General features: G+C 35.3%; 3 protein-coding genes across 9 annotated transcripts in view; all 3 read right to left on the reverse strand.

Moving 5' to 3' along the window:
- Window positions 1-22954, reverse strand: part of LOC149732137 (uncharacterized) — a 76975-nt gene extending 54021 nt beyond the window's left edge. For 2 of the 7 annotated variants that reach the window (XM_089882199.1, XM_089882205.1), the window contains exons 1-21: window positions 7977-8135; window positions 6681-6806; window positions 6479-6584; window positions 6299-6390; window positions 6088-6217; window positions 5249-5725; window positions 5074-5187; window positions 4750-4863; window positions 3936-4046; window positions 3682-3798; window positions 3473-3507; window positions 3338-3396; window positions 3092-3195; window positions 2750-2827; window positions 2262-2392; window positions 1944-2038; window positions 1601-1756; window positions 1015-1176; window positions 768-956; window positions 319-528; window positions 31-240 (exon numbers count right to left, since the gene is read on the reverse strand). In XM_089882199.1, coding sequence (XP_089738325.1) covers window positions 31-240; window positions 319-528; window positions 768-956; window positions 1015-1176; window positions 1601-1756; window positions 1944-2038; window positions 2262-2392; window positions 2750-2827; window positions 3092-3195; window positions 3338-3396; window positions 3473-3507; window positions 3682-3798; window positions 3936-4046; window positions 4750-4863; window positions 5074-5187; window positions 5249-5725; window positions 6088-6217; window positions 6299-6390; window positions 6479-6584; window positions 6681-6794 — 2804 coding nt within the window. In that variant the 5' untranslated portion in view covers window positions 6795-6806; window positions 7977-8135. Of the gene's footprint in view, window positions 1-30; window positions 241-318; window positions 529-767; window positions 957-1014; window positions 1177-1600; window positions 1757-1943; window positions 2039-2261; window positions 2393-2748; window positions 2828-3091; window positions 3196-3337; window positions 3397-3472; window positions 3508-3681; window positions 3799-3935; window positions 4047-4749; window positions 4864-5073; window positions 5188-5248; window positions 5726-6087; window positions 6218-6298; window positions 6391-6478; window positions 6585-6680; window positions 6807-7976; window positions 8136-22946 lie in introns of those variants that run through there. The other 5 variants (XM_089882200.1, XM_089882201.1, XM_089882202.1 and 2 more) reach the window with 5 other exon arrangements.
- LOC149732138 (protein KRI1 homolog) lies at window positions 12165-19467 on the reverse strand. The gene is made up of 14 exons (XM_089882229.1): window positions 19326-19467; window positions 18866-19074; window positions 18547-18635; window positions 18084-18228; window positions 17542-17675; window positions 17148-17259; window positions 16715-16864; window positions 16450-16566; window positions 15844-15967; window positions 15327-15400; window positions 14601-14733; window positions 14142-14272; window positions 12939-13105; window positions 12165-12583 (listed from the first exon to the last, which is right to left on the reverse strand). The coding sequence occupies exons 1-14, from the start codon at window positions 19399-19401 to the stop codon at window positions 12274-12276; spliced, it is 1971 nt and encodes a 656-aa protein (XP_089738355.1). The 5' UTR covers window positions 19402-19467; the 3' UTR covers window positions 12165-12273.
- LOC149732139 (putative elongator complex protein 1) lies at window positions 19454-23811 on the reverse strand. Its single transcript, XM_089882211.1, has 2 exons — window positions 20350-23811; window positions 19454-20212 (listed from the first exon to the last, which is right to left on the reverse strand). The coding sequence occupies exons 1-2, from the start codon at window positions 23809-23811 to the stop codon at window positions 19673-19675; spliced, it is 4002 nt and encodes a 1333-aa protein (XP_089738337.1). The 3' UTR covers window positions 19454-19672.
- Between the last annotated feature and the right edge of the window lie 15 nt (window positions 23812-23826).

Genomic DNA, 23826 nt, shown 5'->3' on the forward strand with positions numbered 1-23826 from the left:
AAAACAAATGTTTGTTTTTTTAAAACATACCTAGCTCTTGTTCTTTGTCCAGTTCCACAAGTGACGGTACATTCTATCAGTGTTGTCCATTCCGACCAAGTTGGTGCTGGTGTTGTTACAACTGGTGTTGTTGTTGTTGGGGGAGTTGTTGTTGGGCAAGGCTCAGTGTTGCAATCAGTTGTTTCAATTCCAGATCCAGGACATGGAATGACATTTCCAACAGGTGGTGAAGAACATGTTCTGGAATAATAAAAAATAATTTAGATTTATGATTTTTAATTTAAAACTAAAACAAATGTTTGTTTTTTTAAAACATACCTAGCTCTTGTTCTTTGTCCAGTTCCACAAGTGACTGTACATTCTACAAGAGTTGTCCATTCTGACCAAGTTGGTGCTGGTGTTGTTACAACTGGTGTTGTTGTTGTTGGGGGAGTTGTTGTTGGGCAAGGCTCAGTGTTGCAATCAACATTATCAAAAGCATTTCCAGGACACTGTGGGACACCACCAACTGGTGGTTGAGAACATGTTCTGTAAAATAAAATAAAAAGTATTAGTGTATTTCTTACATAGCAAATTAATCGCTTTTACCATTTAGGTATGATGTGAAGATCATATAATCACAAATTATGAAAATTTATTTAATCGGTTGTCAATCCATGGACTTAAGATATACCTATTAATGACAAAATTTGGTTTCTACAAACACACAGTTTACATGGATATATCGCAAGTTAACCCTGTAGGCCAAAACAAAGCGTAAACCTCACCTTGCCCTGTTTAGTGTTCCACCTCCACATGGTAATGAACAGTCACCAAGGGGGGTCCATGTAGACCATGTTGCAGTGACTTGCGTAGTTGTAGGTGGTTGGGTAGTAAGACAAGGAACATTTACGTTACATGGAAATGTTTCTGTAGCAGATCCTGAGCATTCAGATTCATCTCCTCCCGTACATGACCTTTGAAAAGAATATTAGTTATAACAAATTTTAGTGTCTTGTTATTTTAAAATTTTACCTAAATCTTGTTTGCAATCCACCATCACATGTTTTGGAACATGTACCTTGCATGGCCCAGTTGGACCATGATGGGCAAGTGTTGGAGGAACAGTCTTCAGTTTCAGACGATTCACCAGGACACAGAGCATCATCTTTGACAATATCGCCAGCCACACAAGATCTTTTAAGATGGTGACAGAATCAGAAGAAGTTCAGAATTTTTTTGAAACCCAAGCCAAGCGTTGTTTGAACATTCGAAGCAAGCAAGAGTGATGTAACCAAATATTAAGATGACAAAAGAACACAAGACAAGAAAGCGAAGACAAATGGATGCTCAAATTCCTTTTAGTTACAAAGGTTTATAAGCTGATAAGTAAAAGACAAGGATGCTGTTACCAAGAAGAGCAGAACGTGCAATTTGCAAAACGAAAAGCAAGAACAGAAGTTTGAAGAGCATTGCATTTGTGAGTAGATGTTTTGTTGATGTGCATTGAAAAACAAGCATTGTGTTATTGAAGCTGAAGCTGAGTTAGCGTGCATGTTAGGCTGAGTTAGTGTAAACGTCAAAAATTAGTGGCTGTTACAACATAAAAGAAATGACATACCTGGTTCGGAAATGAGATCCACCACCACAGGTGACACTGCAGGGAGAGAATTCCCTCCATGATGCCCACGATGGACATAATTCAGTTGCACATGGACGAAGCTCAGCTGTAAGTCCAGGACAGTCAGATTCAGAGTCACTTGAGCATGTACGAGATCTGCATATAACATTTTACTTCATGTAATTATCAACTTTAAATCCTTTTTTTTCGGGAAGACTAATAAATTACAAATGCTAACTAGACATTCCAATCTACAGAAAATAATCTGTAACTTTAGAATTATACCTATATATTATATGCTATATGTTTAACACAAAATTCACATTAAAGCATTAAAACGTACCTAAACTGCTGAGCAGTACCACATGTAACTGGACAACTAGACCATTCTCCCCACTGTGACCAACCTTGACAAGGTCCATCACTACAAGATTCAACCTAAGAAGAATTTAAGAAGTATTTTTAATTATTAGGTTTTAAGATGATTGGTCAACTATGGTCTAAACCCAACCATTTAGTGTACCTTGCTATGGATTCATACATATAAAATACTTCTTTTAATGCAGATTTTTTTGGAATTTTTTAACTATTACATAAAACAATTTGGGTGATTATACTAAATTACGAGATTCATGTAACAAATTAAATAAAATATACTTACAATGCGGCCACGCCCTGGGCATACTGCACTGCCTGGTTGTCCACCGAAACAACCACGGAATTTAACGTAAGTTCCTTCACCACAAGTTACAGAGCATTCAGTCCATCCACTCCACAAGTACCAACCACTCCCTATGTCAAATAAAATTCATTTAATTTAAATTTTTTAAATCAATAAAATTTAGTTATCTTTGTGTGGGCTGTAACATTGTTATAACATGAATACCATTTTTCGTACATCTTAGATACGTAACATTGTGGCTGAATAGCTTTGTTTTTTTGTATTGCCTAAAATTTAGACAAAATATTAGTGACTATTTAATTTTTGGAGCAATAAGTGTTTTATCTATTAGACTAACATTTTAACACTACTAGCAGCATTGAGCAGCCACCCCAGATCGGTTACAATGCGAGTGCTTTGGTTTAATGAACTAAAATAGACACCTTATATTTTAAATATGCAACACATATTAAATGGTAAAAACTTACAGCTTTGGGATTGGGAGGTAGTTTGTTCAGCTAGGGTGGTAGTAGTACTTGGAGTGGGCTGGAAACATGTTCCTGGTTCTACAAAAGACAAAACATCAAATAAGTAAAACAAAATATCCTAAGTAGAGTTTTTGTGTAAATGAAAGTAACTTCCATTTTCTAGTGATCAGGCTATTTTAAGAAGTATAAGACAGATGTTTTGTTTTATACAACTAGTATCTACTTATGAGTTAACAAGTATAAATTTAGGAGTAGTTTATGTATTGCTGACAATTTAAACTCACACATGCACAACAGTGTATAGCATTTATAAGCAGAATATTATTACAATATGAAACTTACGTGAAGGTCTGTAGCAATTTTGGCTTGGTGCAGTAAAGTCATAACAACAACCTCTTATTCTTGAACAAGTTGCTGCTGTTGTTAGTGAAGTACCACATGGTATCCTGCAGGGAAAGCAGTTTATTATTTACCATGTATAGAATATAGTTTACAAAATCAATTTCGTCCGATAATTTTATGCTCATTGTATCAATCAAAACTATATTCCCGAAATTCTAATAAATGATTACGTTACTTATAGTTTACCTTAACGATGGTTGAATTACACAGCAGTTTGAATCAGGAGGTGGTACAGTTACTGCTACCTGAAATATAGATAAGGAATTGTTAGCAATGTATCCAAGTAGATTAGATTAAAACGTTTGAAACCAAAATACTTACAGTTGTTGTAGTACGCGGTGTGGGTGCGACAGTTGCTGAAAAATAATGTTTTTAATGAAATTGAACCTTAATGTTTAAACTTAAACTATTTGACCGTGTTAATTTTTATTAATAATTTTTTATAATATCTATAATGATGTTTAATAATTTATAATATAATAATTTAATTTGTATCAAAATAGATGTTTTCACAGGATTCAAAAACTTACTTAGTTGACAGTTATTTCCCACATATCCAAATGCACATATACATGTGTAGGAACCGCCACCCAAGTTTCTACATTGCCCACCATTCAAGCACGGTTGTCTTGAGCATGGGTCAAACGCTGTAAGGAATATTTTGTTGAAGTTTTTCATAATTTTTATGCATACAGATGTATTATTGTAAAATTTATTTCGCAAATATGTCGTTTAGCTTGATGTTGTTAAAAACATTATTTCTATACATGTAACAAATACTTACGAATAGTGTTACAATCACGGCCTGTAAATCCTTGGGGACAAATACATGTATATTGTGAGCCAATGCTTCGACATTGTCCACCATTTCGGCAAGGTCGGGCAGAGCATGGATCTGTAAAGAAACAATTATATAATCACATTTTTTCTTCGTCAACACAAGTTCGGTTACAGTAACGGTGATTACCCTTCAGGTACTCACACAAAACAAAGTTACTGTGGCGCTATTTGTATTCCTTTTTTGTTCGAATACACCAAGAACAGGGAGTTTTGGCGCTTGGAGAACCGCGCAATTTCTGTTCGAATTCATAAGCTTTTTGCCCAGACGCGACATTTCTTAAATTTTAAGGACATTCAGCTTAATACTCCCGTGAAATATTAGGCTTAAAAGGTCTCGCCGGTCCGCAATAAAATAGTTCTGTTTTAGATTACTGTCTGAACTTCTAATTACGCGGGTCAAATCTCGCGTGAGTGTGAAAGAATGATATTATTGGATAATTAACGGTTGTTAGAGTTAAAGGCCCTTCCTTTCAGGTAAAGGATGTGGCACACCTGTAAAAGTTAATCGTAACATATTCTCGTCTTCCCACCCAATACTTTTGGTTTCAGAAATAGATTGTTTTTAAATTACAGAATATTGTTTTCTTTATTTAAAACGCCCAAAAATACGTGTTCCACGAATGTTTCGCATCCAGTTTCCTGGGGTCTGAGAAACAGTTTTATGCTATTTCATAGTAACTGCATGCTTCATGAAGGCGTATAACGACATGCTTTTTGTATTAATCATGACATACTATAACACACCGCATGACACTTACCGGGAGAAACACCGCAGTTGGGCCCACTGTAACCAGATTGACACACGCATGTGTATGAAGCACCTACAGTCTGGCATTGCCCACCATTGAGACAAGGGAGGGATAGACATGGATCTAAATTTAAAAAAATGCAAATCCTAATAAAAAAAATAAGAAAATAGATTACCCGAAACTAGTAACAGGCAAAACCAACGTTTACAAAATATACCAGTAATTAAAATCTATAAACTAATTGATCTGAAAACAATGTTTATTGCAATTGAATGATAACTTAAGTTTTGAACTTTCAAATAAATAAGTAATTTATAAAACTGTAAGTCTTACTTGGCGGTATTTGGCAGTTGTTACCGGAGTAGCCGGTCGGGCAGGAACATGTGTATGTGTTTCCCACAGACAAACATTGGCCACCGTTGACACAAGGTGAGGTTGAACATGCGTCTGGAAAAGTTAAGAAACATGTATTACCTGAACGCGTAGAAAATTGAAACAAAAAACTTACCCTGAACATCATTCATGCAGACAAAGTACTTCGTTGCTGTACATATGCTGCCGAACCATTTACCAAGGGTACGAAAGTTACCGATTTGGGAACGCGCGCTCATGTACATACAGTCGTGGCTCGGTAAAGCAGAAAACGGTTGTTGGTATAGGGTGTATTCTGTGAACCAGTTTTGGTATCCAGGGTTTCCTGGTGTGGGAATACTACTCGCGTCTTCTTGCCAAACCCAAACTCCCTCATTTACGAGATCGGAGCCTCCAATCCAATACCCAGCCGCCCAAATGTCCCCCCACACTCCGTTGTTTGGTAAGATACCGATTCCATTTATGAGGTGATCAAGCACGGCTTGCTGTTTCTCAGCAGTGTCAATGGTGGCGAGGCTTCCACCGTTACCAATGCAAGTTTGAAGCGCTCCAGCGAAGTTTAGCCTTCTCAGGTAGAAATCATACCTCTTGCCACCGTATAGAAAACTGGTAACTAAAACGAGAGCGAAGTGTTATGTACTGACTATAATGTAACGACAAAAAGATTTCGTCGCCGTTCGTACATATATTCTACGATATATTCTATTACTTGTATAGTAGGTTGGGGAAAGATGGGACACTTTTTTATTCTATTTTCTCTCTACCCATTTGGTTGGAAACAAAGATAAACCTAAATAATTATAAAACCATAGCCTTATGACTTCCACAGACCGTTGTTAATTGCTTAAAAGACAATCCGGATATTAAGATGTTATGTGCTAAAGGTGTCCCGTCTTCCTTCACCTTACTACATATGTATGTAGTTTTCAGTTCGAGACAAAATTAATATTATTGAATAAATTTATAGGATATTACCGTCGACTGGAGTAGTGGCTGATGTGGTAGCAGCTGTTGGGAAAGCTCCAAGTCCTGGCACTGTAGATACCCCGAACTGTATACCACCTTGTCTGTATGACGTGGTAGGACGAGCTATAAAGCACTTCGGCTAAAGATGAAAGTTTAAAAATTAGAAGAAGCATGATCCGTGCATTGTATACCCGATATACTATATATTGTCAATACTTACCACTGTTGGATTACCAAGCGCTTCAACAGCGTTGTAGCAACATTGGCTGAACCGAGAGCATTCTGTTCGGTTATTTTGTCCAACGACGTTACCTAGCAACATACAGGATGTTTAGAGACAGTTTTACGAATGCCGCGGTTTTTACATCGTGCAGTGCCTCAAGCACGCGAGGCTACTTACCATCCACGTCTGTACAAGGTCTCTTGAGGTTGTTTTCTATAAAGCACGGACTATCGTCTAATCCAGCGCCCATGTTTTGAGTGTACCTTGATTCTAAATTCTGTAGCTGCAAAAAATGTTTCGGTGTAAGAAAAACAAATTGCACCGCATGGTCTTTAATTTTAATTATACGGTTTGAAATCCACACGTTCAGTATGCGTACCTCTGATAGTTCACTTTGCAGTTCATTTTCTATGTCTAGTTCTCCCTGAGCGTTAGATCTCAACGAAGAAGACAGAAGCACCCCTATCACCAATAAGTGGCGCAAAGCCTCCATGGCTGTTGTTATCTGGAAATAAAACAAAAATGAAGTTGCTTTTACGTTAAATGAAACACTAAAATATGAACCCCCGCAAAGATATTAAAATAAATATTATTTGCATATAAACCTTTTGGCGTATTTTGCGAATTTAAATTGCTGCCGCTGCAGAACTTAAAAAGTTAAGCGACTCGAGTTTTATGTAAAAATCAAACGAGACACACGATATCAAATTCTACCTTTAGTTTTTTTTAAGTATTGCGTTTTCTATTCGAATTACTACTCTAACAAAATATGAATCCAAACAAAGCTTAAACTTCGTTATAACAGTGTCAACATAGGTCGCGAGGGCAGGCAACGGTTTGATGGTTAAGGCGGTAGATTGGATGACATAAATATTCACTCGCGTGTCTTGCCCGACGGGAGATTAAAAGGTTATCTGTCCTTAGATTGATGGAAGAGTTCAACAAATATAAAAACACAGACTATGTAATTATGACCGTTTGTCAGTAGTCCAAAATAAAACGCCGGTTACGTGAATGACAGTATATGCTATGCATAAAATTAGTTATATGCCTTCGGGCTAATGCACATGCATGGACGGTTTATATACTTGGCACTGTTTTTAATCTTAAATATTTGAAGGCGGTTCCATCGCAAAAAAATTGTAAACAAAAATTAACGTGATAAAAACTTAGCTGCGACCTTAAATTATACGAGGACACTGGTGCGGTAATTAACGAGACCAGTTTAACCACAATGTCAAAGTGCCGCCTGTTACGCTGCACACTACCGGCACGAGCTAACATGGCGACTCTCCGTACCATCAGCGTGTGAACTGCCCTCGAGCAGATATACAAGAAGCTTCTCCCGTTAGCAGGCTACGTCAGATACGTTAACCTGTATTCGGTGAGCAATTGCTTTGACACCTGAAAACGGACTTTTATCTTGCCGCCTTAGCGCTGCGGAAAGTAAAGTGACGCAATGCGAATACTAAAGGTATTTTTTTAAACTACTATAACCTAAAAATGCAGCAGATGAACTATGTTAAATCTAATTTTATAATTAATGCATGCGTTTACTTTTTTCAAATATCGATTAGTAAAAAAATTGACAACTAATAACACAACCCGAAACTTCTAGTACACCCGAAAACTGCAATGCAGGTTTACATATAAACGTAACCTTTGTAACACTTACCCTAATTCTGCTTCCTGAGTAAAACAGCTCTCCTCCGTGTTATAGCAATTGAGGTATATTCGTTAATATTAAATCAAACTTAGACCAGATTGGGACTGCACCGCTTGGCTACATCCACAAACTAAAGAGTAAGTCGGCATCAAAGTGGGGTTAAACTGTGACTGCCTTTTTCTTGCGATTCCTCCAAAACCGGTTCGTAAAGGTAGTGGCGAAGGGGTCTCACGAAAAAAGTATCATGCAGTAATCATGTTTCATGATAATTATGCATGATAGCGCATGGGAGTCCTTTATCTTACTTCTACAAAGTGTACATTTACATTTAATTTAACTGCTATGTATATTCTTTTTTGTATTATAGTATCGTGGGGGAAGATGGGACACCTTTTGTACATAATACTCAAATGTTTTGATCGTGTTTTAAACAATTAACAACGGTCTATGGGAGTCGTAAGAAACGATTTTATATTTCTTTTAATGTTTTTTGTTTACTACCAAATTGAACGAGAAAGTAGAGCGAAAAGGTGTTTCCCCAACCCAAATACATAAATAATAAAAAGTTTCGGAGATTGTATAATAAAATCTAACGTATTTACTTTTCTCACAAATGCAAGAGAGATCAACTACAAATCTATCGATATAAGACATTCCACGTCACAGTTGTGATAGTTCTTAGTACATATCAGGTAAATTTGGTAATTCGATATTTTAAATTCCTCTGCCCCATAAATATTACGTTCTAGTCAAATTGGATACGCTAAACGGATCCGTTGGTTATGATAGCGGTCATATAATCGTACATAATCGTACAAAAAAAAATATTTTTGCCAAAAAATTATAACTAAAATGTTATAGATTATTTTCTTCTTGGCGTCACAAATGAACGGCATATCTAGTTAGAAGTTCTGAAAAATTAGAAATTTATAAAGCAGCGATTACCAAGAGAGGCGACACAAATAAAAGTAATCCATGAAAACCGTATTCAAAACGGAATTAATCGTACAAAACATCGGGCTGCGCTTTCGGAGCGGCTCGATTACAAAAGGCGGTGTTTTAGTATACGGTGTGGCACGGTTTTATTACTTTCGTTGTGCATTAGAACGTTTCGTGAACAGAGCGAACGAAAAGGAATATAAGAATGCTACTTTCGAAGTCTCCTTCTAATGCAGCGTTCACGCAATTGTTTGTAAACTGCACGTGAGTTGCAGTAATTATACAGAGTTGAAGGCATCCAAAAATGGGATAATCTAATATGAATGATAGGACTTCGAGATAATCTGTTCAATTCGTTACGTTGTAAATAAACAGTCGTGAAATGTTCCCCTAAAAGCATGAGAAAGTTTTATAAACAATTCATTAAAATACCAAACACGCAGAAACTGCAATGCGGACGCATATATATCTTCGTCGGTTTAAACAATTTCTTTGCGTTGCCGTATTCAAAAACGCAAATCAAATTTAAGTTATACTCATTTACAAATACGATAACCATGTTAAAAAAGTAAATAGAAAGTTTACATCGCAGAAGATTTCGGTCATAAAATATAAAGACTGTTTCGTCTGTTGTTGCTGACAGTTTCATTAATGCAATATTGCTACTGTTTACGAGTCTCATTTAAACAGCTAAAGTGTGTCGTAAACATAACTGTCCACACTTTAACTTTTAGGGAAAATCTGTAGTTAAACAGTAAAGGCTCCATAAAATAAATGGTACGCCGCGAACTTATAACCCGTGTACATATTTTAAGTCAAAACTATTTAATTATTACCGTTATTTCACATCTTATTTATTGCAATGATATTGTTGCAGTTTTCAAAGTGCAAGCTTACAATGTAATTTCAGATAAAGTCTGAAATTACAAATTGAAATAAACCTGATTTTTACAAAACATCTAAAGTGCTGACGTTTATTGCGTGCCCTATCAGCTTCCAGACCGAACTGTTTATTGTTTTCCCCAACCGGTGTTTGGTGTATAATTTATAGCATGAGGTTTTGCGTCGTATAGCTGTTTGTCAAGTTTGGTGCGGTATTTTGGTAGTCAAATATTTTACTTACGTTGTATAATTTAATAATGTAAAAAGTCTGGCGTGTATGAAAACTAAGTCGCATGTATAATACACAGAAGAACCTATATGGGTCGTTTACATTTCAACGAGAAACGTAACTGTTATCGTAATAAATGTAAGTGCCCAAAACAATTTCGCGTGGCAGACATTAAATAAAAGTCAGGAAAAACACCCTTGCCAGCGCTCTCACGCAATTTATCCAACCAAACCACTCGTGCATTTAATTGCAATACGGTATGATAATATCACTGCAATTTACCGTGGCCTACGGACAGTCCACCTGGCGTCGAAATAGCGGTAAACATTGGGCTCGAATCGTGATGCGCAAGGCGTAAGGGAGGTTCCATATATACAAATATAGCTGTCTGTGCGAAAGACGCGCGATCGACAGAGTTCAAGAAAAATTAATCGCGTAATCTGGTGGACTGAGTAAAAGGTCAACTTCAGCCCGGTTTTCAGTGCAACCCTGATAGGTCAAATTTTAAATCCGGGTTTTACAGTGTTGGTGGTACCAGCACAGATATATTATATAAACATATACTTATGTTTAGATATCTATGGTACCGGTTTATTTATTTCCTAAGAAATTGTAAAGCCGAAAATTTCGACGTAACATTGATATTACGTCGAAAAGTAGAGTGGGGTAAAATTGAACATGGTTTCATTTCCTTTATTTTCAAATCTAGTAGGCTACTGTTTAAACAAACTGTATAGTCGTTGTTTACACCAAAAGAGCGTTGTTAGTAGTTCAAATCACGATCCGGAAAAATGTTGTGCTCTCTTGCACCACAGTACTGTGTAGTAAGGTGGGGGGAGATGGGACAGCTTTTCGTTCTCTTTTTTTTTCTCCCATGTGATGATAAACAAAGAACATTAAAAGAATTATAAAACAGTATGCTCACGATTCCCACATACCGTTGTTAATTGTTTAGAACTCGATCAAAATATTTGGATATTGTGTGCTAAAGTTGTCCCATCTTTCCCCACCCTACTATACAACGAATTAATTTCAGAAGCTGAAAATTGAAACTGCAATCAAATGCTAACGAGGTTAAAACCGTGTGCATGTTATATCGAAAATAGGTCGCTTTGACGCTGTGACTTGTCGAACCGCGTGTTTATTTTACGTCGGCCACTGATATCAAACTACAACGGTAGCCTGAGGTTCATGACGTAGATAATGATTCTTAGTAAATGAACGATAAGTGATTTGCATAAAAGCAATGGCCAGTAACGCATTGGCACAAAAATGAGCACTTTCGTTTTTAAAGGTATCGACTTTAACTATAAGAGATGGGAGATACGGGAGTTACAGAAAACATAAACACGCATGTTCAATAACATCATAACGTGGCTTCCGTTTAAAATAAATCTTTACATTTGAGTGTGTGTGTATCTAGTGAAAGAAGAGACAATGTTTCTATAATGAGACGTATGCCTATGCGAAACCGGAATTTCAAGACCCATGCTAATAAATATTTAGGTCTTATTCAAGATAAAATAACCCTAAAGATTAAGCATATGGGCGTGAAGCAGAAGCATTGTGTTTGGACCCCAAACTTGCGTGGCTTCGGGCAATAGTGGGCAGTGTAAAACTGAAGAACATGGTCCCCAACAAAATACTCTAACAAAATGTCATAGTGCTGCTGTAAACCAAGTTGTATTTTTTGTCCATCGTTTTTTTTGCTCTTGTAAACTTTCCTGTTCTGCGTTCTCGTGACCGGAAAGACATAATTTTATTTTGAAAAAAATATTACATTTTAAAACTAGGAGAATTTTATGTCAGTGTGTAGTTTGATTCTATGTGAACCGTTGCAGTATTAAGTAAAGAGTAACAATTGCAAAATAATAACTTTTTTAATGGCAGCGGTAAATTTACATAAAACATAACGCGTAGCCGATTAAATTAGTTTTAGAATACTTGTTTTAAAAATGATTTTTGTAACGACTAATTTGAATTAAATTAATAATATAAATTTGCTTGAGAGACATGATCTATAAAAATAGTTACATAAGCACGTCTTGTGGTTTTAAAATACCGGCACGTGCTGGTATTCTTTTACTAAATTTCTTGCACACGACTTGGACTAAAATAGGACTGTTTTAATTAAAAAATTACAAAACTTACAGGTTTATTTATTTTTATTTGAAAGTATTTGCAAAACAAAAGCACTCTCTTTACGGAGGACAGACGTCAGCATGTATTTTACAAAAGACCGCAAAATGACTTGTACTAACTTTGTTTAGCAGTTCGTCCATATTTTGCTTTTTTCAAAACTTGTTTTGGTTTAAGTCCGTACGCCGCCAAACGGTCGTGGTCTATGCGCGAAATTTTGCGAAAGGTGTCGCTCTCCCCTGTCCGTTTTTTCTTAGACTTTTGTGACGAAACAAACGTATTTGACGAACTGGAACCAGATGATTTGAGCGCTTCTAATCTCCTCTCTCTCTCCCTTTTTCTTCTTCGCTGTTTTGAGTTCAAATTCTTCTTTAATTTTTGAGGTTCATTATTTTCATTTTTAGTGTTGCCAGATGTTTCCTGAACACTGCAAAATACATCAAGTTTAAGCAGAAATTACAAAACACTCTTAAACTTGGTATCACTAAAAGTTGAGTTATAAATAAACAACAAGAAAGATACCAAATTTTTACAAACTTCTACAATACCTATGTTAACTAGATTAAACAAAAAATAAGGCTATCTTCCCATATAACGCTATAATTCCTATAACTGAGCTAAAATATTTGACTATGAATCTAAAGTGCTGTCTATGATGATAGACTCTAAGGGCTCTCGGTGCTAAAAGCCCTTTTTTTCAAATCTAGCACTGTTTCATTATAAAAACATTCTCTGGCACAGTAGATCAATTTTTAAACCTAAAATCAAGTTATTAAACTTACGCTGATTCGGGCGGTTTTTGGAATTTTTCAAAATGGCGTCGTTTTTTCATTTTGGAGAGCTGCGAAAATTTTCTTTTCAGATAATCTTCTTCGTGTTTAGATCGATGTTGAACCACTTGTTTTAATGAACACCACGAATTCAATGTACGGTTGTCAGAGTTTAGTATCTGTTTAAAACCAAAAAAATATTCACACAACTATTTTTACACAAAAAAGAATATAATTTGGACAGATTATAAATCAAAAATGCTGCGCTACATTATACTAAAATCAAATATAACTTAATTTACATACACTGTAAACATATACTGTAAATAACGAACTTAAACAGTTTTCTGAGTGTTAAGAAACCATCCTACCATGAAAATCCGGTCTTATTGTGGTACAAGCAAATTAGTAAACAAAAATTAAAATAAGATATAGGAAACATGAAAGTATTTTTCGCATCCTCTCAGCTACTTTACATAAAACACAGGTGTATCCTGATGATCCTGAAAGCTAGTGTCCAATTAGAGATTACGACATATATAACTTTGTGCTTGTGGTTATTGTTTTGTTTTTAGTATGATTGATAATTTGGAGAACTGATTACTTCATTAGTGAGTAGGAATGGGTAGGAACAATATTCTTGCCGAAGTACACACACGTGACACGTGTAAAAATTGGGAAAAGGACTGAGTGCTTTAAAAGCTGTGGCCCAGCGCCGAACTTTGTTTGTTGTGGTATATTATATAAATGGTTTATTTAATGAAGCTACGACAGCAGAATTTTTAGCAATAACATCTTGTGGATGACATTTTATCCTCTAACAACCAAAACTAAGTTCAAGTTGACATTACCTGTGTAGCTGGTTAAGGTTAATGGGTTGTATGTAACTTATTTTATCCTTCTCTGGCTGGAAAACGACAGTAGTTATGCGTGGGTCTTCTGTTTCATACACCTCATGCCAGTTTACCAGTTACCAAGTTTGTTACTTTAGAGGTGATTATTTTTTCGAGAATTTTTTATTTTTTTGACAACTAATTAGTAATTAGTGACCACTGGGTTGGAGCAATTGCCGTAAGTTTCTTGCCCAAGGACACATACACCCATATTGGGAGCAGCAAAAACTTTGAACCCATTACCTCTGAGTTAGAGGCAGGCGCGCTAACCAACTGTGCTAACATGCATGTTAGGTAAAACATGATGCGCAACTTGTTATACCTCGTCTGTCGTTAATCCAAAGTTGTTTTCCGCCACTTTCCTATACTTGAAACGACACGGCATGTCTCCGATTAAATCTTCAAAATCCATGGCATAATATTCGTCCAAATATTCACTGAAACTTTTCTCATCTAAAAATGAAATATTTTGTTAAAATGTTAGTTAGTTTTAAATTGGCCATATAGACAAGGGGCTGGATATCTTGAACACCAAAATTGGGTTGCGAGGTGGGCAAGACATCACTCAAAATTTACTACACTACATTCAACATTAGCATTATAACCAATAAGGTGAAAATTATTTCATTAAGAAAGTGTGTATAACCATCACCACCTCCTCTGTACTAGTAAAAGTTTGGCTACTATAGTTGTATATGTGTTGAAGGCGAAGCACCAGAACTACATTATTTTTGTGGCTAAGTACAGTAATATAAATTTGTTTACCCATCAAATAAATCACCTGGATTAAATTTGGGTTTCTCTTTCGCCACAGCTTCGTAAAAAGCAGATTTTTTTCGTTTCTTTTCTGCTTTGGTTGGATTTACTAATTTCTTTCGACTTCTTACACTGGTGGTGTCAAAATCACAATCCATCTGTTATTAAGTGGGGTGTATTTATTACTGCATTATTTGTAGCAATAAACACAGCTTGGATATTATAACATAGTAATTAAATTAGTATATCACTAGTACTCATATATCCAGTAGAGTGGTAAGTTTTCCAAAAACATCGCAACAAAATAAGCTGAGAAATATTGCCTTGTAAGGATAAGTGGAGGAGAGAATACATGATGTTCTATATTTAACTTTATAAGTTTAAAATCGTAACATAGTTGATAATTTGTTCTACATAGTTCAGCACTGTTTCGGCTTATGATTTATTCGGGATAATTGTTTCAAAACCCATTAAAAAGCAATGCGTTGAACCAATGTTAATTGTATTGCCTCTATACACACATGATGTCAACAATAGTGGCACTGGTGGCAGCATTCAACCAAGTATAGACAAGTACTATCCATGTACTAATTCAACAGTAAAAACAATATGACATACATATTTTTAACTGTAAGGTTGTTTTAACCATTGTTGTTACTATATCATGTCTTTTTGTTTAAAATGTTTTTAAATCTTCACTTCCCTTATTCGAAAAGACAAATAAATTATATTAATATCATTAAATGCTTACATTAAAGTCAGCTTGTTCACAGTCAGCAAGACCATTGTATGAAATTTGTTCAGTGTTATCGTTTGTATCTTGTGCTGGCAAAAAGTAGGTTTAAAATGTATTAAGCCACTTTAAAGTTTAAACCACTTTCAAAATTATAAAACAAAAGAGTCTAAAAACTTTGCATATTATGATGGCTAAGTTTCGCTACATGGCATCAAAATGTTGGTTTTCAATTTTATGTCACCAGTTCTTGGAAAATATTTTGCGTAGAAATTAACAGCAGTAAAATGTTTCTCTGTAATTTATAATCCCTATATTCACTCCTTAAGGGACAATCATGTTCTAATCCCCAGATGTCCTGGCATGCCTTGTCAACACTAAATAAATATTTTATTTTACAAAAAAAAAACTGCAAAACATAATAGATCTCAAAATGTACAGTTTTAACTAAGTGATGAAATGTGAATATGTGATACAGCTAACTCTTCTATTTAAACTCTAATTAATTTCACATCAGCCACACAAGATTACTCACCAGTGTCACCACATTCATATTCATCCCAATTCTCATCCTCTTCATAATCAAAATCCTCCCCAAGATCTGAAAACTCTGGTTTCTCTTCTTCTTCTTTTGAGTAAAACTCATCGTCGAATAAATCCTTTAAGGGATTCACGTTTGAAAACAAAGGTGTGCATATTTTTCATTGGATTTTTTTATTGGGTTATTGGGGTTCATTGGATGGTGTAAAAATAAATTTATATAGAATTTTTCTTTAAAAATTTATGCGTTTAATTTTTTTAGCTAATTCCTTTTTAATGGCATAAGGTCATATACAAAAATAAAGTGTTATTGGTTCATGTAAGCCTATGTCAAATGAATATACGACGTGTAGGCCAATGCAAGTCAATGGGGAGGGACTAGTCTGACTAATTTTCTTTTTAAAGAGAATATTTACCAATATTATATAATTACATCTTACGTAGCAATGAGTCTATTCCGTTAGTTTATGTTACCCAGAGACATTTTTAGCTCTTAAAATTTGGTTTATCAAAACTGTGTTTCTCAAACAATTAAAGCTGCTCCAAACTTAATTCTGAAAACAAAATCATGCATATATCTTTGTCCATTTTATCCACTTACCTTCATTCGTTTGTCATATTCAGAAACATCAAAATCTCCTTCAATATCTTTGTCCATAAAGTTGATATCAGTGTTTCCAGTTGCTTTTTGCAACAAATTCACTTTTTCAAGGATTTCCTAAAGGAAACAGTGACATAATATGTAAATATAAGAAAAATCAGCACTAAATGGATCATAAGATTGTGACATTAAATACAACTCTAAGAAAGCAACAAATTTAAATGTAACTCCAGCCTTATACAAATTACAAAAAAAGACTTCTAACCTCTCTCTTAAGTTGCTTGAGTCGTTTCAATTCTTCCATTCTTTTGTTTTTTTCTTCTTCCTTTCTCTCCTTTCTTGAAATTCTCTTCTGTTTAGTCTTGTTGTTGGTTTTTCGAACTGAAGTCCCGATAGTGCGGGGGTAACTTTTGATCTGTTAAAATATGTTGGCAAATATTGAAGTATACCGGTACACAGTGCTGGATTTACAAGATAGCTTAAGCTGCAAGTTACACAATAACAAAGCAAGTATATTTATTGCAATCTGGGATTAAAGTATCAGATTCTGTAAATATTTACCTACTTTCCAGAACAGGATTCGGATTTAAATCCAGCCGTACATATAAATTATATACCTTTGAACCCTTCACTACCAAACTCATCTGATCATTACTTATAATAGGGATAACAAACGAGAAACAACACCAAAAACTTACAAATTCTGCATCTGGTTCCTGATACCTAAAGTTAAACTTATGTTCGAATGTTTCTTGTTTGCTCACAAACATTTCCTCTTCCTCCTCCTCCTCCTCATATTCTCCATCCATCCTTAAAACAACAGACTTTATTTACAAACAATGAAACAATGACTACACATTAAAAACGGTGCAATGGTCTAATTTAAAAACTTGGGTCTATACTGACTAAGTTTCACAAAAAGAGGGTTCTTTAAGTAATTGACTAAATATGGATTAAAATGTTAATATTTTTCAAAATTTTGTTTTTCAGAACTATAAATAGTGTTTCCCATGTAAAAATGGGTGGTAATAGATCTAATCTAAAAGTTGGGAAACACTGATATTTAAAATGATGGAAAACAATTCCACGCACTCTAATTCATTTGTGTCCAGATATTTCCGCTCAAGAATATAATCTCGAAGAAATTTTTCATCTTTGCTGAGTTCTGGGTCTTTCCAGTAACTATCCAACTCTCCCAAGTCAACTTTATCATCTACATGACTGCTCTGTATGGACAAGAACACAAGATTAATAACACTGTTAGTTATTCTGTTAGCAGTTACACTTGGGATTTGGGAAGGTATATTGGGATTTGGTAAGTATCATTTGCCCAACACTGTTAGTAGTTAAACCAATTAAAAAAAATATATATATATATATATATATATATATATATATACGTTATTACGTTCTGTTGGGCAAATGAAACTTCCCAAATCCCAATATTGTAATAATATATATATATATATATGAAAATATGTAAAACAAAGTTTTTTGGGTACAAACTACAAACTAGTACTCCATCTTGAGCTCATAGGAATTTTGGTACTTTTTATGACAAGGGTTAAAAATGGTTCAGTATGTCTGCCTGGGCCACTACATTCTTTAAAATAAATAAAAAACAAAATTGTCACCTGTGCTTTCTTGGTCAAAAAGTCATCATCACCGTCATCGTTTACATCGTTCTCTGATGTTGCTTTCTTTAAATCTTTTTTAATTTGATTCAATTCACTGAAGTAACTTCCAGCTGTGGTTTCATTTTCATCGTCTTCATAACAACTGTGGAGGGCAGTGTTGGTAAAGATATCATAATATAACATTAAGCAGAAGTGCTGTGTTACTATGTACAAGCAATGCTACTTGCGATTTACACCGTCATTTACAATAAATAATTTATGGGAATTAGGAATACACAAATGCAGGAACACAGTAGAACAATGTTGGGTTTACTTCCTTTTGAAAAAAGAGTTAATAAGTTAAGATGTAAAAAGAGTAGGCCTAGTTTAGGTATAAAAATATTTTGATTAGTAAAAACATACGATGCGTCCACACCCGCCTCTCTAATTAGATAAACCCAAAAGTAAAAGATTGACTTACCCATCTTTTTCCAGAACCACCTTTCTTTCATAATCTCTTAACAAGAAAGGTTTTTCACTTTTGCTGTTTTCATGAACCCCAGAATCTGGCTGAAAAAACAAAAATATAGGAACTAAAAACGAAGTTGTTTAAAGTCCAATTGACTAAATGGTTTTTCAAAATATTTTCCCAAGGACAAAATCAAATAAGGGGGGGGTCTTTTAAAGCACACTGGCAGCTTAAAATTTTGAACAGGATAATAGCTATACTATACTTTAGGAGTCATTTCGACACACTTGTACAAGTTAACAAAAGAAAAAACATCAAATAAACAACTCACACTTCCACCACCAGACTGTTCATCTGGGGAAGGAGATTCTTTAAAAAATTTTCTGTCTTTCTCATAAATAGTTTTGTCTTTTCTTTTCAGTTGAGCAAGTGTATCAAAGAAATCTTTTTCTAACTTTGGGTTGATGCCTTCAGCTGTTTCGTCTTCAGATTCCGAACTACTACTCTCTAACGCATCTGTGTTTCCGTATCTATCCTTCACTGTGGGTTCAGATTGTGTAGTTAAGTATTTGATAAATGTAACAATTATTTATTTGAACAAGACAACTTATAAAGTTATAACACGATCGCTCAGTTTAAAAAGACTTTGTGTGCGATTACAATTTACTATATATACACATATATAAATCTTATTATATGATATACCTTTTATTAACAATTGGGTCAAGAAAACTATCATTCAATGTCTTGCCCAATTTCCAAGCCACAATGTATAAAAAAAAACAACTTACATCTCTGCATTTCTTCTGCTTTCCTGTACCTTTCATATTTCTTTGCAAACTCTTTATTAATATGCAACTCATCCATTGTGTAAACAACTTTATGCTAACTACACATCAGAATATTCAATGTTACAGACTTCTGAGAAAAATGAACTTTAAACCAATGATCAAAATGCAAATGATTGTTAAATATCTACTAATTAATGAGCATCGCAGTAATTGTGATTGAGTCAATTCCATAACTATAAAAAATAATGCACAATAAGCCAATAAATACAGGTGACGTGACATAATGTACTTTTGGATGAAAAAATTTACACACAATTGACCATTGAACATGTAAAACAGTAAAAGTATTATTTACCATAAATATGCATTCCAAACTTAACATTTAAATCTACTTTAGGTGGAAGGAATGTCTCTAGATCAGCGAAACTTCCAGGCTCAGAGTTATTAACATTTGCCCTGTTAGATAAAATACTGTTGACTGTAGATTGTGGACCAGTGCCATTAAATTCTGAACTGTCCGGCAAAACCCAAATATTGGTAATATTCTTTGATACAATAGATCGTGTTTTGTCATAAAGAGATTGTAATGACTCAGCTTCTGCGTCCATGTGAAACAATGCAGCATGCAGAAGTAGGGAGTGAATGGAGGTACTTAATGCAGAGAGATTGGTCACAACTTCCCTTAAAGCTTGAAGAAGTCCTTCTTCTTCATACCTTGATCCTTCTCTTAAAGAGAAACGTTTTCTCTCTTGTTTTCTGCGACTTTTTGCAGTTCTACCAGATGCTCGGCTACTTGCACTACTGTGGCTGGATCCAGTGACAGTGCTACCAAAATCTGAAGCAATGTCAGACTCAAGATCGCCCTCTCCACCACCATACAACATTGCCTACAAAGTAAATAAAGAAACATTAGCTGGTAACAGGATCAGCTTTAAAATCAGTAATCATTAATAATAAAAAAAGCTTGAATATTTTTAAAAATAATGCAGTCCTAGTGTAATTCATAATTTCATATCAAACTTACTTGCAATTGTTTTTGCTTTTTAATTTCTCGAACCACCATCAATCTGTTGAAATATCTTTCAAATTGTTCAGAGTAAGTTTTTATTGAAGTTTCATTCTCTTTCATCGCATCCTGGATTGCAGGCAGCACTTGGGTGTCAATGAGATCAACTTGTTTGTGAGTTCGAATCACATTAAGTGCATTTTCCCAGTGCCTCCCCTTTAACAAAGCTTTTATGGCAGATGGAACATCACTTGCTTCATGTTCTAATAAATGTGCAGCTTCCAAAAAGCGATTCTTATCGGCAAGGGCACGAGAAAGGTTTTGAGCAAGTTCAGTTTGGTCTTCCTTCGAGTATTTCAAATAAGTAGCGCTGTTTAACGCATGTTGCCAACTGCATGCTGTTGTGAAACACTTTATTGCCCTCTTGTGACTGTCACATCGAGCAAGAATAATTCCTGCTTCTTCATATCGACTTTTACTGACCAGAAACTCAGCATAGAGGTTGCTTATCTCTTTATATTGTGGAGTGTACTTCCCAAATTGCTTTAGAGCTTCTCTGTGCAAGCTATGGGACTTAACAAGTGCAATACACTCATTGAAATGATCAGGACACTTTGCTATGTTTACTAATGCACGGCTGTAGTTTTTCAAAAACATATCAATCTCATAGTTACGGTAATCGGGATCCATTTGTTTGAGCTTGTTTAAAAATGGCATATATTCTTTAGGATCATCATTTGAGACTTGTGCGACCATTAGTGCGAGCTCTAAATCATATGTAGCTAATGATTCTTTGTACAAAACACGTCCCTCAACCATAACATGCAGGTGACGCAATCCTTCAGCGACAAGAGCAGAGTTTAAGCTCTCCTTTTGGTCTCGTACTTTGCTTAGTGCTTGTTTGATTTCTGGTTCAATTTTTCGCGCATGAGCTGTGAGAATAGAGAGAAAATGTTTCCCATTTTGAGCTGCGTTTAACACAGATAACACTTTGTCACAAACAGAGTTCACCTTACTTGGTGTAACAGAATTAGATATGAGAACATTGCCCATTTTGCTTGAGTTTGGGTAATATTGGGAATACATGGTCTCTGTAAAATTTTCATCTTTCAATTCACTTAAGAACAAGTTTAGATAATCAACTGAATCTAGTTGCTCGATAAAATGTTCAACTTTATTATTAAACTGCTGTGGATTGTGATCATATAGCAAGTTCATGTTAATTCTGTGCTTTCTCATTAGTATAAAAGCATCGCGATATTGGAACTTGTTGATTGCACGTTTTACGACTGAAATTACAAGCGGACGAGGATGGATAAGTTCCAAGTTACCTCTAGGCATTTGCAGAACAACTTTAGTATCATTAGGGGTGACAGTAACAATGGTAGAGCCACGTTCTACAGAACGGGAAATATCACAAGATATTTGTTGAGGAAGTGGGTTCTCTGTTGGTTTGTTGTATTGACTGATGTCAGAGTTTCTTGAAATACAGATGATTTTATGTGAAGACGTAGTGTATAATATGTATTCGTCGTGGATTGAGTATGAGGTACACTCCCTACTTATTACTGTGTTGTTAAGAAATAACTGCTTTTGTGCGGACCTTGATATGAGTGCATATGTTGTATCAGCTGCTTGTGTATGCTGAAATGAACAAATACTCATGTATGGGCATAGTGTGGTAAGAACAACTGGTGAGCCTTGGTTATCCAGCAAAGCTTCACAATTCAAAGACGATAGCTCATATTTAAACACTTTACCATCTTGCATTTGAGCAATAACATAAACACAAGTATCCCCTGATTTAAATGAGCACATACTAACAACATTACTGGATACTGCCTTTATCACTTTACACATGCAAGTGAAATTCCCAAAATCCAACGTAAATAAGCAAATTGCATCAGATTTCAAAGTATATGAATATGAAGCAGCTACCATTGTTTGCTCACCCACCCAGAGTAAATGTCTCAGATTACTTAGCTCTACTTTATGTTCCAATGATTGGGAAATGGAAAATTTGGCAGATAATGATAAAATATCAATGGTTGTTTTGAAACCATTTCCACCAGCAGCTACAAGTTTAAGGTCAACATTATTATCTTTATAACTTCCCTCTTTCATAAAACAAAACAAACTGCCATCTTCTGTCAGTGTTATAAAACTGTCAGAATTTAGATTTGACTCACAAAAGGCCAAATGCTTGACATTGGTGTTGAATTTGTACTGGTATGCGCACATTGGTGGTGGAACGTTCATGTGTTTAAACGGTGTAAGCTTTACTTTTAATCCATCTACCACGGCTACATATGAGCCATTGCTGGCAACTAATTCAGAGCTACTTGAATTGTAACCACCACCACCACTACTACTACAGTCTATCACCCAATTCCACTTGTACAGGTGGTAAGATCCATTTTGCATTAAGACATGCAGATCAAACAGGTTTTCTGAATCCCAACATGCCAGTGCAACTTTTTCATGAAAGCAAATGCTTTGTTTTAAAGTCCAATGGTAGTTAGTAGAAGACCACAGTTGTAAATAGGTTACTGCAGATTTTTTATCCAATCCTTGCCTACTTTCAGCCAGCACCATCAGAACACTTGAATCAGAATTCCACTCCAGCTTTAAAATATTCACAGAATTTCGTTCAAAGTTTAAAGTGAACTCTCCATGTTGTAATCCATTTAATTCAAAAAAGACGACATCATGTCTGTGAGCTTTCATTTGCGTTGAAGCTATCAGTGAACCTGAGGGTTTCCAAGCAAGAGAATTTTCCAAACCGTTTAAATTTTCGCTGGTATACTGCAACACGCAGTCTCTATTCCAAACACGGATTTTTCTGAATCCATTCTCAATGGTACTTATAGCGAAGTATTGACCGTCTGCTCTCCACACAACTTTCATCTTTCCATCATCAACAACCAGACCAGCTTCCACCTTTTTCTCTTTCCCTGGCACGAACTTTCCTGCCTTCCCTTGAAACTGAGTCTCCTTCTTCCCCCACCCAACGTTAACAAACTCCCCCTCACCAAACCTGTTCATTCCAACTTCAATTTCAGTAATTGGATCAAAATCATGGGTCATGGCAACAGCGGTACCCACATTAGTGGTGAAGAGAACTACTTCTTGATCAGGACTCCAAAACATAGAATCAAGTTCACAGTCCAATGTCCCCACACATTCTACCTCACAATCAAAAGTACTAAGCAGGATAATGTCTCCATGTTTCAAACTAACACACAGTTTTTCCTCTCCAGACATGAACTGCAGGCCAACAATTTCCAAATTTCCATCGGGAGTCAAATTTTCCTTTCTTAAATCCACCTCAAATACTTTATTAAAAGTGTTTAAGTCATAGCCATACACTGTATCTGTGGTAGCCAAGTACAACTTATTGGTTTCCGAATCTACTGTTAAGAAGCTTGCACCAGGTATGATGTTCAAGTGGTCACAGTACAGCAATTTTAGATTTTTCATTTTAAAATATGAATT

The sequence above is a fragment of the Ciona robusta genome, chromosome 8 (genome assembly GCF_009617815.1).
Source record: "Ciona robusta chromosome 8, ASM961781v2".
Lineage (NCBI taxonomy): Eukaryota > Metazoa > Chordata > Ascidiacea > Phlebobranchia > Cionidae > Ciona > Ciona robusta.